At 48.1% G+C, this 17994-nt stretch overlaps 2 protein-coding genes across 2 annotated transcripts in view; both read left to right on the top strand.

Annotated features, from left to right (window-relative positions):
• Nucleotides 1-1098, top strand: part of LOC116741292 (FERM and PDZ domain-containing protein 2-like) — an 86741-nt gene extending 85643 nt beyond the window's left edge. The window contains exon 25 of the mRNA XM_032607584.1: nt 844-1098. Coding sequence (XP_032463475.1) covers nt 844-1098 — 255 coding nt within the window. The remainder of the gene's footprint in view (nt 1-843) is intronic.
• Nucleotides 1099-1672: 574 nt separating this feature from the next.
• LOC116741703 (putative protein FRMPD2-like) lies at nt 1673-17432 on the top strand. Its single transcript, XM_032608648.1, has 6 exons — nt 1673-1877; nt 3716-3863; nt 5582-5796; nt 8016-8114; nt 11414-11757; nt 17384-17432. The coding sequence occupies exons 1-6, from the start codon at nt 1770-1772 to the stop codon at nt 17430-17432; spliced, it is 963 nt and encodes a 320-aa protein (XP_032464539.1). The 5' UTR covers nt 1673-1769.
• Nucleotides 17433-17994: the final 562 nt, after the last annotated feature.

Below are 17994 nucleotides of genomic sequence, written 5' to 3'. Positions count from 1 at the left end.
GGGATGGGAGTTCAAAGTGAAACTGGGAGACCAATGGCAGACTTGGGAAGAGCAGACACTCCAAGCAGTGTGGGTGGAATTATGGTTATGCTGGACAATAAGGAGAGGGTAGCATTGTGGAGCTTCAGGGACACAAGCCAAAGGTGAATGGGGTGGCCCCTGGTCGTCAGGTTGGTAAGACCTCCATTTGGGACAGACACTTTGCATTTGGTTTCTGAGCTCCATCTGGCAGACCCGGGAGGAGGAAGGATAAAAATTGTACAAGAATGATATTATATAATCCCACTGATGTAAAAATTTTTATGTATGTGTGTATACATACATGGAAAAATTAGAAGAAAAAGATAAAGTTAGATCTTTAGTGACCTGTAAGGATGTTCATAATCTATTGTTAAGTTAAAAAAAAAAGTTGCAAAATACTGTGTGGTTGAATTCTGCTTTTGTATCCACAAACCAACACAAAAGGATACAGAATATGCCAGGCATGGCACCAGCCTTTGGGCCTATCGTGGTATCCACTTTTGCTGGTCACTGCTTGTGGAGCGATGATGTGGTACATTGATGTGACTCATTTCTGAGCACCTGCCATTGGCCAGTGCTGGGCTGGATATGACACAGCTCCCTCACACAGCTCATATCGTTATACTTCTTATGAGCATCTAACCTTCTGCTCAGTGGATGATAAAGCCTAAACAAACAAGTGAATATATAAGATGGTGTCACATGGAGATGAGGTGATGGGATAGAGCGGAAGGCAGATGGGAGCACTCTGAGTCAGGGAGGTGGGGGAGGCCCCTTCAGGATGGGGCAGATGGGTGGTGAGTTTTTCATTGTGTTTTCCAGGGTGGCATTAACACAAGTGTGCTCTGTGGAGGTATCTACGTGAAATCCATCATTCCCGGAGGGCCAGCAGCCAAGGAAGGGCAGATCCTGCAGGGTGAGGATGGAGTCATGCTGGGCTCTGCGTTCTGTGGTGGGATAAGCCCCGGCCTGGGGGGTGCAGCCTTCAAGCCTTGCCCCACTCTCACTCCGATGACTTGTGCAAATGATTGCCTCTCCAGGTCATGGTTTCCTTACCTGGAAAAGGAGATGATTTAACCTGACCCACCTACCTGATATGTTAACATGGGGCCCAAATGCTTGGGAAACATAAGGTGATTTAAAAATATGAAATTTTAAATAAACTTGTTGCTGTTTGGCTTTCATGGGAGAAGCCATGCTCCCCATGGAGGACAGAGCAGGTACTGGTGACCTCCACTTAAGTATCCGGGGAGGACACCAGCAAGCCTCCTCTCTGCCCTTCCTCACATCCACTGCTCTGAAGGAAGCCGGGGGTGGATTTTTACTGTTCTCCAAAATGGCTAGAATTGAGCTAAAAAGGGCACCTACGATCTTACCTATCTCCATTTTCCCTAGAATTCCAGGGTCCCTGGCATCAACCAGGTCTCCCTGACGTTTTTTGAAATAAAAAACATCCTGGAGATATAAATATCACCCCTAAGAGACTTGAAAAAACTTTCAAAAATGGTTTCCCAGGAAATCGGGAGAAAGGATAAGGTTGTACTTTTTAGCTGGCTTAACTGCTCTGTGAGCCAAGGATAGAGGTTTCTAGACCGCTGATCTGTGCAGGTGCTCACAGGGGAGGCTGGCAGGGCCCGGGCGGGGATCCCCCCAGCTCAGCTCCCTACCCCTCCTTGAGGCTGTGTGGAGGGGTGCTGGGCAGGGGCCTCGCAGAATAGTCCTTCCTGCAGCCCCAGGAGCTCGGGGACATGACATCTGTCCCCCTCCCAGGTGACCGGCTCTTGCAGGTGGATGGAGTGAATCTGTGTGGCCTCACCCACAAGCAGGCCGTGCAGTGCCTCAAGGGCTCTGGGCAGGTGAGTGCACCATTACTGGTTACTGGGGAGCTTTCCTTCCCCCCAGAGTTTTCCTCGACAACATCAGAAGCTGTGGTTGCCTCTGGGTGGGAGGGGGTAGGCAGGAAACCAACGAGACTTTCTGTTGTGTCTGTTTTTCTCCTTTCGCATCTTCCTTTTACCAGTACTTTTCTTTGGAGGTGTGAAAGTCAGCAGGAAGCAAGCAGATGTTCCCAGGCAGTGAAGCTCACCTCCTCTAAGGAGCCTTGAAAAGCTTGCTGTCTCTTGCCTAGATTCTGGAGTCAGACAGCTGTACTCAGCTGACTGAGTGAAGTGACTTCTCCTGCCAGGCCGCCCCCTCACACCCTCTGCTCCTGCTGTAACTGACCAACGCCTCCGTCTGCTCTCAGGGCCTCTCAGCACCTGCTTTGGCACGTGCTGACACCCACCCCCACCCAAGTTCATGCCGTTCCCGTCAACCTGTGTAATTACAGGCTACACTGTCCTAGGGGTGCTTTTATTACAAAGAGGTAGAAATTCAAGGTGCCAAGAGCATTTACCCTTCGGTCCTCATTCTGTGCAGTGCCCAGGCAGCATCTGGATGTCACTACACTCTGTCCCATCCTCCGCCTGAGGGTGGGAACCTTTACTTGCGATGGTGGCCTAAGCCACAGAGCTGGGGTCTCCCTCTTGGCAACTGGGCAACCATCAGAGATGCAAAGGGCTCCTAGGGACCCCTCTGGCAAACAGAGGGGTGGAAGGGCCCCCTTTTGCTTCCTTTCCCAAACCATTCTTCTATTTTGTGGTGAGATTTACTTGTCTTGGCGACCTTGGTTGACATATCTTGAGAACAAAGTCATAATTTAGTAGTATTCTCTATTCTTCAGAACTTTGCTGACGGACATGCTTAGAGAATGTATTTGGCCAGTATACTGGTGGTGATGACAGGTAGGAACTGTCACTCTGGGGTCACAGCAATGGTGCTGAATGACCATTGCTGCAGGAGGATGTTGGCAAGGTCAAGTGCCCCGAGTGGAAGCTCAGAATTTCTCCAAAGCTTCCAGGCGATGTCTAGCTACTGGGTCATGCTCTGGGTAATGGGAGTATACAGTGTGTGGGGAAGAGGAAAGGGAAATTGAACCAGAAAGAAAAGGGGAGGCCAGATTGACATAGGCCTGGGATACTGTGCTGGGGCTTTGGATTTTAGGTGATGGAAAACACTGGAGATTTTTAATCAAGAGTGTTGCATGTTCAGCTTGTGTCTTATTTCAATCCACAGGTAACCTTGAGGGGAGGGGACTGAAGGAGGAGGAGATAGGGTCCAGGAAGTCAAGTTAGAGGGCACTTGCCCCAGTCCAGCTGGCCACTGGCAGCAGGAGAGGGAATGGAGGAGAGGGGAGCACTGAGGGAGATGTTTCTGATGGAGAACATGCAAGCCTTGGAAGGCAGTTGGGTATTTGGAGGGCAGAAGGGGGAGAGCTGGTCCACTGCAAGTGTGGCCCCTGGGAGGTTAGTTGAGGGATAGGTCAGTGTTCTGAGAGAGCAAAGGCAAGAGAAGGAATGTTTTAGGCAAAATGAGGAGGGGGAAGTGAGGGTGAGTGAGAGGAAGAAGATGAATTTGGCCTTGAATACACTGAGATGGAAGTACATGTGTTACTTCCAGGAGCATTTGTCCAACAGACAGTTGGAAATATGGCTCTGGATTCTAACAGATAAGCTAGATTGGAGATTTTGATTTGAGATTCAAATGAAGCAGCTACTGGATGTATCAGAAAATTACGAAGCATTTGCCGAGTGGAGGGAGAGACTCCTGGTTGCCACATGAGGTGTAAATTGAGTTCGTCCACCCATCCTTCTAGGTTGCAAGACTGGTCTTAGAGAGAAGAGGCCCCAGGACTGCGCAGCAGTGTCCTTCTGCTAATGACAGGATGGGAGATGAATGCACGGCTGTTTCCTTGGCAACAGTCTTGCCTGGAAGGCCTGCGAGCAGTGTCTCAGCGACATATGGTGAGAGGAGAGAGGATTGAGTGTTACTATTGTCATGTCGTCCTGTGCTGCTTTTGAATTGTCAACTCCAAAGGGAAAGCAGGAAGCCTCCCTCTGGGTTCTCAAAAGAGAGTGAGCAGCGGTGGTCATCAGGCGGCCGCTTTCTGATGCAATGGAAGCCAATCTAATGGAACATGTTCCTATAAAAAAAATGCATTGTCCCCAAAATGATGACCGGGCATAATTCTGCCCCCAAGCCTTCTGAGGATTTCTGATCAGCTGCTGGAATGTTTGTGTCTAAATAAGTATTCGGGGTTGAAATTGGAATGAAAGGATCATGCCTTTGCTGACAAAGGGTCCACGTTTCAGCCGAGACACTTGTAACAAAAATCTGAGTAAAGATGAGGCGGGTGGGGAGAGGAAGGCGCTCAGACACCTAGCCTAGTTACTAACATCAAAAAGCAAACCCATGATCAGTTTACAGGGGAAGTATTACACATCATCTGATGGGTTGCCTCTCTGCACTTCCCTGAGATTTTGTTTCCTGCTAGGAGAACATTTATTTCCTTAGTATGTCATGATTTGCAGCTTAGCTGCTTGTCAACCCCTTTATAGAGATTTTCCTGAACGCGTTTGATCAGGTTGAATGCAAGGTAACCATAGTGAGCAATGGGGTTGGGTGGAGGGGGAAAAGCATGTGCATAAAATAAGTCTGTTTCTTCTTTCATTGCTCCTCAGCTCACTCCAGCGAGGGCCTTTGAGAAATTGAATACAGAATGAGCTAAAGGGGTCAGACGATGGTGATGGTGAAACTGGTCATACGACATACCTGAACCTAACTGCTTCAGACACTTTCATTCTTGCCCCAAATCATAGTCTATAAATCAGTGCTCTGTCCCTCTATTGATTGATTGCCAACTGAGGTGGTGAAAGCAGAGTAGGGGAGGCCCAGAGGCCTCTGGCCGCCAGACTATATAAGTTCTTTGGGCTGTGTCCATCTTGGGTGCCCAGAAGCAGCTGTTTTGTCTTACGGTCACTACACAGGGCTGAACAAAATGGCAGCTAAAACATTTTCATGGAGTTGGCCATGATTATCTCCATGGTCTAATTATGCAAAAATTTTTTTTCAAGTATACTAAAAAATGACTGTGGTTCTAAAAGGGTAATAGGAATATATGTGATTCAAGTTTTACTGAATGATTTGGGCCTATTGTGTACGTCTCTGAGTTATATCTTTACATATAAACTTTGTTGATTGTCTATAATTGCTCTGTCCAATATGGTAGCCACTTGCCCATGTGGCTATTGAGTACTTGAAGTGTGACCACTCCAAACTGATAAAATATATACTCGAGTCTTAAAGACTTAGTTCATAAGAAGAATGTAAAGTACCTCATTAATAATTTTTTCGTGTTGTTACATGTTGAAATGGTAATATTTTAGATATGTTGGGTTAAATGAAATATGATTATTTTACCTTTTTCCTCCTATTTTGTAAAATGTAGCTATTTGAAAACGTTGACATTATGTATGTGGTTTGCATGTGCAGTTCACGTATTTCCTTTGGATGACACTGACCTATAGCAGGTATAATGGACTCTGTCATAAAAATGAGCAAAATGAAATCTTTTAATGTAAAACAGGAATAATTCATTTACTTGACAATTTGCATTTTGAGGCTGGCCAATTTCATTTGTAATCTACTGAAGGATGGATCTCATTCACATCCCACGATACAGGTCCCAGGTTTGAAGTCAAGCTAAAAAAGAACGCCAGTGGTTTGGGATTCAGTTTCGTGCAGATGGAGAGTGAACGCTGCGGCCATCTCAAGAACGATCTTGTGAGGATTAAGCGGCTCTTCCCGGGGCAGCCGGCAGAAGAGAATGGGGCCATCGCAGCTGGTGACATTATCCTGGCTGTGAACGGAAGGCCCACGGAAGGCCTCGACTTCCAGGTGGGAGGCCATGAGGGATGCAGTACTGTGTGCAGGCTGAGGTCAGCCGTGCTCCTTTCAGGGCCACCCACCATGGGGAATACTCTGGGCTCCCGGAAATCACACGTGGAGCCTGGATTTGGATCACATAAAGAGAGAAATTGGCAGAACATCCTCATATTAAAATTTCCATCTCAATTCTTAAGTATCTGACCTTGAGTAAGCCTTGCTTCTCAGTAGGTTCGTAATGAAATCGAAGATAAAACCCTGGCTTCTGTGCTGGCTAAAGGTCTCCTAACACACACTCCCAGAGGTGGGGGTGAGGGCTCAATGGGCTACCTTGGGTCCCTTCCTGCCCTCCTTCCCATTTCTCTACTAAATTTACGGCTTTGACGTGTAGTGTTGCATTGGTTGTCGTGTGTATGATCAAAAATGTAATAAAAAGGAAAGTAAAAAGTGGACATTTCTTAATCTTATAGCATAAAATCTCAGTGAAATATTGTACATATCAGCCAGGGTCCTGGCAGAAATTGGGCCATCTGAGAAAGTTTAATAAAGGTGCGGAGATTGTTGGGAAACTCAAGGGAGAGTATAGAGCCCTGGGGCTGGGAACAGTGGGCGCAGTCATTCACCCTCCCTACCCCCGAAGTCCAAAGGGAGATGGGTAGGAGCAGTTACCAAATCCTAGAAGCTGAGTGAGCTAGGTGGAGCAGGGATATAGTCGTCCTGTGACCACCCCACGGGGAGGGATGCAGGAAAGCAAACCTGGACCTCCCTCCCCGCCTCGGCTCTGATCCCTGTTCACCCTCGCATTGGCTGAGCCCAGCAGGAAGCCTCTCTGCAGCCCACGCAGGTCTACCTCCAGGGCACAGAGCAAGGCAGACGAAGGTGGAGAGTGGCTCTAGGTGGGATGGGGAGGGGTGGAGAATCCTCAGAGCAGCGTTAGGGTGGGGATACCTTCATCCATCCTGCATCCTTCATCTGATCCAGGATCATCCTCTGAGAACCGCTGCTGGGCCAGCAACTGTGTGAGGAACTGAAGACAGAGAGGCGGACAGTTCATACGGTCTGGTCCCAGAGCTCACGGGGGTAGTGGGATAGACAAGAGAACAATTCTCACTGCGGGAAATAAGTGCCATGAGAGATAAAAGGCCCTGCTCCAGTGTTTGCACCAGGGAAGGGGGAAGGAGCCCATTCTATGGCAGTCCATTGCAGCTGGGGGTACTGAGTAGTATCCAGATCAATCCAGATCAGTGGTTCCAGGTAGGGGTGAATTTGCCTCTTGGGACATTTGGTGAAGACCAGAGACATTTATGTTTTTCACAACTAATGGACGCTACTGGCATCTAGTGGGTAGAGACCAGAGATGTTGCTCAACGTCCTGCGGTGCACAGGACAGCTCTGACAACAGAGTTATCCAGCCTAAAATGTCGATAGTGCTGAGAGGTTGAGACATCATGGTGTAGATAGGTAATAAGAGCTATTCAGGCAACCTCATGCCCTGGGCTTTGAGAGGGTGGCTTGGAGCAAGAGGTTCAGCATGGTGGGCGCTTAGGAAGTGGGTGCAGGGAGGAGCAGATGGGAGAGAGAGCAGGGCGAGAGGCAGTGGCAGGTAAGAACAGGTTCTGGGTGCTGTGCTTATGTTGAGTGAGGTGAGCCAGAGAGAGGGTTCAGCAGGAGAAGAACCTGGTTATATCCATATTTGGGAATGACTGCGTGTTAGTGATGTGGAGGAAGGGACGTGGGTGACAGTGCAGGAGGCCAGGAGCAGAGAGGAAGTCACTGCAGTTTCACAGGTGAGAGGTTCTGAGCTGACCCTGGGCGGAAGCTCAGGGCTGAGGGTCAGGCTTTAGAGATTGGGGTGGTGGCATATACGTGACCGGTGGCCCCTGAGGTGGGGGTGGGTAGACAGGGAAAGGAGGTTGAGATGGTAACAGTCATGTGCTTGATTCACTCTCTCGCTGAAGAAAAGGCATCAGTATTGGCAGATGCTGCCATCAAAAGGCCCCAAGCAGACCTTGGCCACTTCCAGCTCAGTATCGGTGCATCATCTTTGTGGGAACCACAGGCCACTGGCCTTGGATCCATGCATTTTGGGAAGTCAGCGGTGTCCTCCAAAGTTCTCTGGAGCCAAGAAACAGATCAAGGTGGGGGGTGGGAGGGGCCCGGGAGATAGTGGAGAGCATAGAGGAGGACCCTCCACAGCCCTACAACTAACCATGGAGTTTGGTTTCTGATAGGAGGTGCTGCATTTACTGCGAGGAGCCTCACAGGAAGTCACGCTCCTGCTTTGCCGACCCCTGCCAGGTGTGCTGCCTGAGATGGATCAGGGCTGGCAGGTAAGGGGCAGTGCCCTCTGCTCTCCCCACATGCCTCAGGTTCAGGCACTCTTTTTCTTGTCTGGTGGGTCCTGAGAAGCCCAACCTTGCTTTTGTAGTGTTCAATGCCATCTACTTTCATTGGGGCAGGAGAGTAGCTGGCCCCTGAACCTCAATTAGTCTGTGACAGGTTCATGAGGTCCTACCTCTGCCTTCCCCTTCCTCTCCCTGCTTCTGCCTCTCCCAATATTTGGCTCTTCTTGTAGATGGTTACATGTTTAGATCTTGGCTGTGAAACTTCTAGAACTAGGTTCTCTGACAGTCCAAGCTCCAGAGAGGGGAAACCAGGAGCAACGGGAGTAGATGGAAAACCAAATGAAGGGAAGGTAAGAATTTCCATTCTGAGGAATGAAATGGAGAGAAAAAAAAGAAGGGTATATATCCACCCTTCTAAAACATGAATTAGCCATGTATGGTCTAGTGCAAAGAAGGGAAGCATTGGAATCAGGACAGTTCAGAATTCTTACATTGATGCCTGTATTAGGTCCTCCAGAGAAATAGAACCAATAGGATATGTGTGTGTGTGTGTGTGTGTGTGTGTGTGTGTGTGTGTGTGTGTGTGTAGAGACAGAGAGACAGAGAGAGATTTTAAGGAATTGGCTCACGTGATCATGGTGCCCGGCCAGTCTAAATTCTGCAGAGCAGGCTGGCTGGCTGGAAACCCAGTGGGGAGCTGATGTTGCAGGGCGAGTCCTAAGGCAGTCTGGAGGCAGGATTCATTCTTTCTTGGGGAGCTCAGTCTTTTTTCTCTTAAGGCCTTCAACTGATTGAACGAAGCTCACCAACATTACAGAAGGTGATTTGCTTCACTCAAAGTCTACTGATTTACATGCTACTCTCTAAAAAATACCTTTACAGAAACATCTAGATTCGTGTTTGACCAAATATCTGGGTACTGTGGCCTAGCCAAGTTGACACATAGCGTTCACCATCACAATACCACCTGTTGAATCCTTGGGCACAGACTCTGTGGTAGAGATTGGAGTGCAGGAAGTTTATGGGGCCGGCTCTTGGGAACCCCCTTGTGAGGGTGCAAGAAGCACAGCTGGGCAGAAGGGGAAGTAAATGTGTTGCAGCTGCAACAGGGGCCTCGGCTGACCTCACAGGGGGCTCTGAAGCTGGGATGGCCCCACAGAGCTGTCCCGAATTGGGACAAAAGAGCCTGTACCTTTGTTCTCTCCATCAACCAGCGCTGGAGTAAGAGCTGCCCCAAGGGAGGGGGCCTAACTTTGGCCGAGGCAGTTCCCTTGAGCTGAGCACAATTCCTGTGGAGGGGATAGCTGTAAGCTGCCAGCAGCCAGCAGTCCTGGCAGCTGGGGACTGATGGCCTCAGCTGTGGAGGGGGATCGGTGTGAGCAGCCTGGAATCACCTGCACCTGCTCTGTTTGCTGCAAGGACCTCGGGCACTTGCCTGACTTCTCTAGGTCTCATGACTCCTCATCTGAGATGTGGATAAGAAAATCAATCACTTATCATCACTGAGGGCGACAGTCACCAGACACAGCACAGGGACTTGGTGACCCAGATCCTCTTGATGCTTGGACTCCAAGAGGTCATTTGATACCAACTTTGGTGAGAAAAGAGCTATGGGAAGGAAATCTGAAAGTTTCCAGTTGCCAATTTGGAAAAGAAGGTAGATGACAGCAATTGTGTTAAGCAAATAAACAGGGCAGGGGAGGGTCAAGCTTCATACGCACAAAGATCAGGCCAAGGGGCTGGTACCCAGTGTTTTTGTGAGATATCTGGTAATGCCAGGGAAAGAGTTGTCCTTCTGTCCTGGAGAAGAGCTCCCCCAGGGAGAGCCCAGATGCATCTAGTGGGAAGGGCTTGGGGTGAGGAATGGTGGGCATGCTTCCTCTCTCCTCATACCTGAGGACCAAGTGCAAGAAGAATTTTCATTCATTCATGTGGCTCCAGAGGTCAGATTGAAGACCAAGGAAGAGAGTATTTAGTTCAGAACTAGAATAAAGTAGTTATGAGAAGGAGGCGGCTGTACAAACATCTGGAATAAGGTCATTCCAGGCAGAAGGAATAGCATATGCAAAGCCTCTGAGACAGGAATGACCTGGAGGTTTGAAGGACACAAAGATAATGGTTGTGCCTGGACAGTAGCTAATGAAGGGGAGTGTGGAATGGGAGGAGTTGTAGAGGGAGTCAGGGACTGCACCATGTGTGACCTTGTAGGTCTTGGTAATGTGCCGATTCCATCCTGGCTGCAACAGGAAGCCACTGGGCTGGGAGGGATGGGAGGGTGAAGGGTGAATCAGGAATGTGGCCTCATGTGGTCTGTACTTTAGAGAGGTCACTTAGGTTGCTGGTGGAGATGGAGTAGAGCAGGTAAGTTGGCAGCGATTCAGGTGAGATATGTGGCTTAGACTCAGGCTGTAGCCAAATAGCTGGTAAGTGGTCAGATTTGGGATGTGACTGGGAGGTAGAGCCTGGGAGGATGACTTTTGGATTAGATATGGGTGTGTGGACAGAGAGTAGAGTTTGGCTTGATCAACTTGGATGAATGGTGGCACCACTTACCATGATAGGATGTGCTTGGAGGGAGAAGTTTAAAGTACATGGGGGAGAAGAAGTAGCTCTTGATAGCGTGTAAACTTAAATGTTTGTGGAGCATTCGATGGAGATGTCTGTCAGGTAGTTGTTTGTGGAGAACTTGTGTGAGGTCAGGGCTGGAAAAAGCGAACTTGGAATTGTCAGCAAATAATGCCACTGAAAGCCATAAATTGGATCAGATCACTGTGGGAAGGAGTACAGAAAAAGTCAAGAAGAGGGCTGAGAAGTGAGCCATGTGACACCCCAACACTGAGCGGTCTGGTCCAAAGAAATGAGACAGCACATGAGACTGAGAAGGGGCCTGGGAAGTGGTCCAGGTAAGGGCAGAGTTCAGGGTAAACTCAACGTTTAAGTAGAGTAAATTCGTAAGGGACATTCTCAAGAAGGAGGAGGGACCAGTTATGCTGAATGTTGCTGAGTTAGAGTGAGATGAGGACAGAGAATTATCCTTTGGCTTTAGAAGGATGTAGGTCACTAGAGATCCTAATCAGAGCTCCTTCAGTGGAATGATGGAGACAGAAGCCTGGTTGGAGTGGGTACAAATGAGAAGGAGGGGACACAGAAATAGTGAGTACAGACGCTCATTTGAAGAACAGAGAAAAGGGGTGGATTGGTACCGACTTTGGTACCAAAGTAATATTTAGGTTTTGTTCAGTGTGCACCGTGGATCCAGTAATCCTTAGCATTTCTTTCAATAGACACCTGTGCTCTCAGCAGACAAAGAATTCACCAGGGCAACAGGCACTGACTCAGAGCAGAGCCCCAGCCTAGATCAAGAGGACAGCCAGAGGGACAGTGCCTCCGCAGATGCAGGGGAAGGCCTGGGTCTCAGGCCAGAGTCTTTCCAACAGGCCACCAGAGAGGCACAATGGGACCAAGACACAGAGAGACCCTGGGCCACTTCCTTGACTCGTCCTCGGGATTCCTACCCTCATTTATTCAGACTTCACCAAGAAATGGATGCATCGACATTGGCTACCTCTTTGGAAAACGATATGAGGCAAAACTGCTATTCAGTTTGTGACATCAGGAGACTTGAAAGGTAAGGATCACCCCTTTGCAGACTTGTTATAAATTGTGTGCGTATCATTGCTAGAAATTACAATCAAGCAATTAATAACTATGCTCAGAGGCTTGCTGGGCCAGGACTGTTCTGGGCATTGTAGGGGAGGAAGAAACAAGAGAAGCATGCAATCTGGAGCTGCTGTAACCACAACTTGTGAGCTTTTGGGAAAGCAACCCCCACCCAGAGGTCCTCCAGTACCCTTGGAGACTACAGATGGCAGGCCTTGGGGTTTCTTCCCCACATACAGACCTTTGTCCTGCATCCCTCATGGCCTCTTGAAGCACCATGGTAAGAAAGAGGTTCCCTTGTGTACATGATTTCTATTGCAAATATAATGCTTTATAATCAACACCAGCTTAAGAAAAAAAACAAATCTACATCTTCAAGACCAGACTGAAACATTCATTTTAATAGCCATTTGTTTTTCAACATAGTCTGCATTTTTGTGCTCATCCAGCCCTGAGTATTTCCACCTCTCGGTCCCGTTCTGATGGAAAACAAACTCTTTCATTCAGTTTGATGAGTATTTTTACACATAGCCAGGGTACTTAGAAACCTGTTAGGAGAAGAGAGAGGGGTACAAATACTGAGAGAGGGCGAGACATTGCTTCTAAGAGTGTGCTAACTAGATGCATGGGCACAAAGCAGACAAGCGAGGAACAATGGTTTGTGTTTGACACGGTATAAACCCACTGATATTAAATAGCTCTTAATTGTTGGTCATCCTAGAAGACTGACAAGGGCAAATCTATAGGGACTAGCAGGTGACATGAACTATGAAGCGGCTGGGGTAATGCAATTAGGCAGGGTGAGATCCGTGACGGACAGGAGCCAGACATATGTTTCCTAGAAGCATCCAGATACCATTTTTAAAGTAACTAAACCAAACCAAATCCAACTACTCTGCGGAGTAGAACAGGGTGGGCAGGCACGTCCATCAGTGGTATTCCTTTTCATTGTTTGAAAATGCGTAAGCACGTGTGTATGTGCCGTTCCTTACATTTGCATTCTAGGCAGTAATTGATATACTTGATCAAATGATAAAGGAAACAACCTACAGAGATTTATCCAAGGACAACTATTCGTATAATCTTATAGGAAATATAAAAGGAGCAGTATTTCCCTGTAGACCTGGGGCCACTCTTTTGGATTTTTAAAGGTTTTACTGATAGATAGTTTGGGGCGATGGACTGTATTACAAAGTGACTCTAGGATTATGTATAAGCCTGGAGTTTGACTTGCCATGTGCCTTTAATATAATATAGTCATTACTTATTAATAATAGTATTTAAACTAATTATTACTGTATGTTGTCACTGTCTCATTCACGGACTCACAGAAATTCAGGGTTGTTCCATATAAAAATGGTCTCATCTAACTTCATATCCCATGCTGGAATCTGCTCTGTGACACCCCTGAAGTAGGCGGCCTGCTTTTACTTGAATATCTCCAGGGAGGCGGAAGTTGCTGCCTCTTGAGGTGGCCCATTTTATCATCGTGTAGCTGTTGATCAGGAAGTTCTTCTTTATACTGACGTGAAAATTGCCTTTCTCTATCTTCTACTCATAAATCCTGATATGTTTTCCTCCTGTTTTTTAAAAAAATAAGAAACATCACATCATTTTATATTTCTGAATCAAATTAAATTTGACTTAGCATTCCTCCTTGCAAGGGTATACCAGATATCCAAAATCTGCCATCCTTACAGGGGGCTGCCCCTTCCTAGAATTATACTAAGAGCTTCTTCAGAACATTCTGGTGGAGCCCCAGATCATCATTCCGTCTTGGTTGTTACCCCATGCTTGCTACCCAGGCCATGTGGTCCACGGAGTTACAGGGGGGCAGCCTTGCTATTCTCTGCCCTGACTCCCTCCATCACCAACTCCTCCCCCTTGTACTTACCTCCCACAGCCCTGGTGATGGCAGCGCTCTGCCTCTTCACATTTCCTTTTACTGTGTTTCACTTGTACTGCGTTTTCTCTCTTCCATTCAGGAACCTTTCTTTCTCTACAAAGAAGGACTCAAACCATACTAGCTTCTCCTCCAGTGGGACGTCTGCTTGCCCGTAAAGCACACATAGTTAGTGACTGCCCCCTACAGGAGGAAAAGCATGGCACAGGCTCAGCAATCCCTGGACACAGTTCCCCCAGCTCCTGGGTAGGGTCAGAATTAGGATTCCAAATTGGGTTTGTGGTTCTTTGTGGTTCTCCCTGGAATACCCACAGCTCAGTTCTGAGGTGGCTGCCCCAGGTAACTGCCTCTTGTTTCTGGCCTCCCTGAGTGAAGTTTTCTTTCTGCAGTTTAGATCAAAAAGAGTACTGACTTCTTGATCATACAGCCCTGGCTTCAGCTCTACCACTTACTAGTGTGTCTGGAGAGTTGTCTTTCCTGAGCTTGAGGCTTCTCAAATGTAAATGAAGACCCTGGCAACTCCACAGAGTGCTGTGCCCTTCAAAAGAAATAACACATGCAGAGCACTAGTCCAGAGCCTGGCATGCAGCAGGAGCTCAAGTCAGTTTTCCTTCCCTTTCCTGAGCCATTTTCAGCTAAAAACAAGTCCCAATCAATTAAAATTCCCACTGAACTGGCAGATCTTACCATCTACCAGGTGGTTACTTCCTAGTCTAGTGGCTGCCGGCACCCCAGCAAACCCGGAGTGTTCATGGAGAAGACGAAGTTTTACTCTTCTTTCCCCGTTCTCTTCTTTTACCATACTGTACACATACTGCTACCATACGGCAGTAGATCTTTGTAAAACAGGTAATAAAGCAGTACAGTACATTTTCATGGAGGAACACTGGAATTGTGTATCTTCCAGAGAGAGGACTTGGTACTTGGCTGGAGTTGCATCTTATGCAAGGTTAGTTTCTAAAGTAGGGCATAAGGTAAAATCATATCAAGTCACGTTACCCTGAACATCACTTTGGGAGATGTGCTGTTTTTCTCCCTTGGTGTGGGAGGAGATTACTTTTTCTTTGGTTGAGCCTCAGATGAAGTCTGGTGACATGCATTTATGGGCCATGCTGACTGCAAAATGCTTACCTTTAAATGCTAGCCTCATAGGAATGAAGGGATGGCAGATTCAAGTTTCCCACTCACGTTCAATTCAGGGCTTAAACTCATTGACTGAGAAGTTGGTTGTTGCAGAGTGTTTAAGGTTATTTCTCTTCCCTTCCCTTCCTTCCTTCCTTTATCTCTGTCTCTGTCTCTCTCCCCTAGCATATATACTTATATTCCTGTAATTAAAATGCATCTATTTTCAGCAAGTATCATTTAGAGAAAGTGAGGATATAAGTCTTCACGGTTATTTAAGAATGCAAAATGAAACCAGGTCCTTGAAATGAACCTAAAGTTACTGTATATGTTCTGGGGAGGGCAGTGTTCCTGGAATAGCAAAGGATGCTTAGGAGATTAAGGGTCTAACTTAACTGCAGCTGCCATGCCAGGTGGGACCTCAGAGTAGCTGGCCAAGGGTTGAATGAGCTGGTAGGTGAGCAGGGCTGTCGGTCAAATGGGAGGACACAGGGGACCCCTGTGAAGGCCTGCTCTGCAGCCAAAGTGTGACTGAGAGGAGTGAGTGGGGCAGATGCCTGGCCAGGAGCGGCAGTGGTCTAACCCAGCAGAGCAGAGCCCATGGCAGCCTGGGGCTGGGCGCTGCCTTCAGCTGGGTTCTCTCCGCAAGCTGACAGGCTCCCTGGGGACACCCTCATACACACCCACTCTCACGACCCCTAAATACTGAACTCCAGCTCAGGTTTATCAACTGAACTTCACCCCCAGCGATCCACTGAACATCTCTACTTGATGTCTTAGAAACACTGCAAACACAACCCCCCAGATGTTAAACTTGGCACCGGCAGGAAGTCCCAGTGGCACTCACCAGGCTAATGGGGATGTGGGGCGGGCCTGGTGCTGGAGAGCTGGGGAAGGCTGAGCCTCACGTGAAGAGACACAAAACCCGACCTTGTTGTGAGCTTACCTGCAGTAAATAGGGCAATTACGATACCCGGTATTTCAGGCCTGAAATGCCGTCTACTCATTTGACTTGTCTTCCTCAAAGGTGAATGTGATTTTCGTGGCTCAAGTTTCTAAGGAACATCTCTCCTGGGACGTTGGGCATGGTGTCTTCCATTCTCAGTAAATACCCTGTAGCAAGCAGAGGCTTCACTGACCTCAGAGCTGAACCGGGATTCCTTTCCTTAAAAGCAGTCACTGAAGAATTGCAGGATCTGGTGGGAGGCCTAGTGCCAGGGCCCTGCCAGCTTGTGTGGAGGAGGCAGCTGGGCACACCTGAGGAGACCCAGGTGGGGTCTCCAGATTCTCCTCTAAGTACCATCTGTCTACAGGAGGCTCCTTTTGTCAGACAGCTTGGGAGGGAGAGAATGAGGGCAGGGAGGAGCTGAGGTCATAAAATGTTTCCAAGGGTAAACAGAGAGCTCGGAGCACTCTGATTCCTTCAGGTTCTAGATGGAGCCCTACTGCATCATCCCCAGGTCCTGAGCTGGCCTTGAGCCCTGGGGGAAGGGCTCTCACTCTCTACCTGGCGTGTCCGCACGCCAAAACATCTTATCAAATTCTCCAAATCTCCAAGTCTCACCCCTTCCGTGAAATAGGCTCTGCCTGGCGGGCTGTCTTGGGCCTTTCTGGACCTCTTCTTGCCTCACATCCTTTTCTCCATGCCCACAAGCAAACTCCAGGTCAGAGCTCCAAGAGCAGCCTGGTGGCCTGGGTGGAAGGGTGGTTGGAAGGGCAGTTATTCTCCCTGAGATAATGGCCAAGATGCCACCCTGGAGACCACTGAGCCCCCTCTGGACACCCAACGGCCTTGCCTCTTGCCTCTCAGGCTGACGGCCTCCCTGGGTCTCTTTCCGGGCAGGGCTAGTAGCCGGAGCCCCAAATCCAACCTGGAGAGCATGAGCTTATTACAAAGGTTGGAGGAGCACGGAAGCGGGAGGTGAGGCATGGACAGCCAGGCGCTGCAGTGTTGCCACCTGCCTCTCCGCAGCGAGGGAAGGAGAGGGTTGCTGCTGGGGGGCGGGGGAGCAGCGGCAGGGTGGGCCTGGGCACCAGCTGGATTTCCTGTCCTTTGACAAAACTGCCATGGCATTCCCTCCCTATGTTTATAAGAAAACACATTTTCTGCACAATTTGGTCAAATACTTTAAGGTGTTAAATCAATTTTTCCTTAAAGAGCTTAGCAATTTTAAGAAATTGTTTTCTTAAAGTGAATATTCCTCTTTAGTCTTTATGCATACGGTCTTCTTTTTAAACACATGTGCGTGTATATTGACAGGAAATGCCCATTTACATGAACTCTGTATCTCTCATGAGCAGAAATGATGTCTCTTTGACAGCAAACTCAGGTTGGAACCAACACTCCAGCCCTACTGGGGAGGAGGGCCAGCTACATGGGTGTTTGGGGGCTTGTAGCTATAAGGAGGTGCCAGCGCTGATTTTAAGGGAAAGATGTATTGCAGGAAAGGGAAACGGAGGGCAGGGGCACTGACGAAGCCAACCTATTGATTTGGGGATGGGGAAGGAGGCTGATAAACAAGGATCCATGTATTTGGTACAAAGCTCAACCTATGTGCATTTCTTTTAGATTCTCCTACTCATCTTCTCTAACCAGACTCTCGACAGATATTTTCTGAGTACCCTGTCTGCATGTTGGAAGCACTGTGCCCAATTCTCTGTCATCTTCACGGACTGCTCTTTCTAATCAAAAACGTGTGTAGTGACTTTCGGCAGCCCCTCGAAGGCTTATTCTTTCCCTGTTGCTTCAGCGTCTTCGTTGCCGACCAATGAGCTTCACCGTTCATCTGTTTCCTATGTCACACAGGGAGTAAATGTCACTCCAGCTGGCTGCCTCTCCAAATAGACACTGTTTCAGTGCTCTGAAAAGGACCTGATATTTGGGCAAAGTGCTCTGAAGGTCACCTGCTTGAGCTGTTCCCAGCCTCTTGCTTTGGCCCTTTCCATCTAATTCCTCTGTCGAAATAGCAAACGTAATCATAGTAGTAATCATGACATCTTCCATTTACTGAGAACTTACCCTGTACCAGGAGCCATGGGTGGCTGTATCAGAATTATTTAATGTAAGCATCTCAGTGCTCCTATAAGTTTCTTAAACTTGCCATTTTTCAGATGAAAAAACTGAGGTTCTAGAGAAGTTAATAAACTTGCCTGAGGTCTGACTGTCTTCCCATAGGAAGC

This window comes from Phocoena sinus, chromosome 16 (genome assembly GCF_008692025.1).
Source record: "Phocoena sinus isolate mPhoSin1 chromosome 16, mPhoSin1.pri, whole genome shotgun sequence".
NCBI classification, from domain to species: Eukaryota; Metazoa; Chordata; class Mammalia; order Artiodactyla; family Phocoenidae; genus Phocoena; species Phocoena sinus.
Note: the sequence above shows the minus strand (reverse complement) of the source record. Positions and strands in the feature narration are given on the sequence as shown.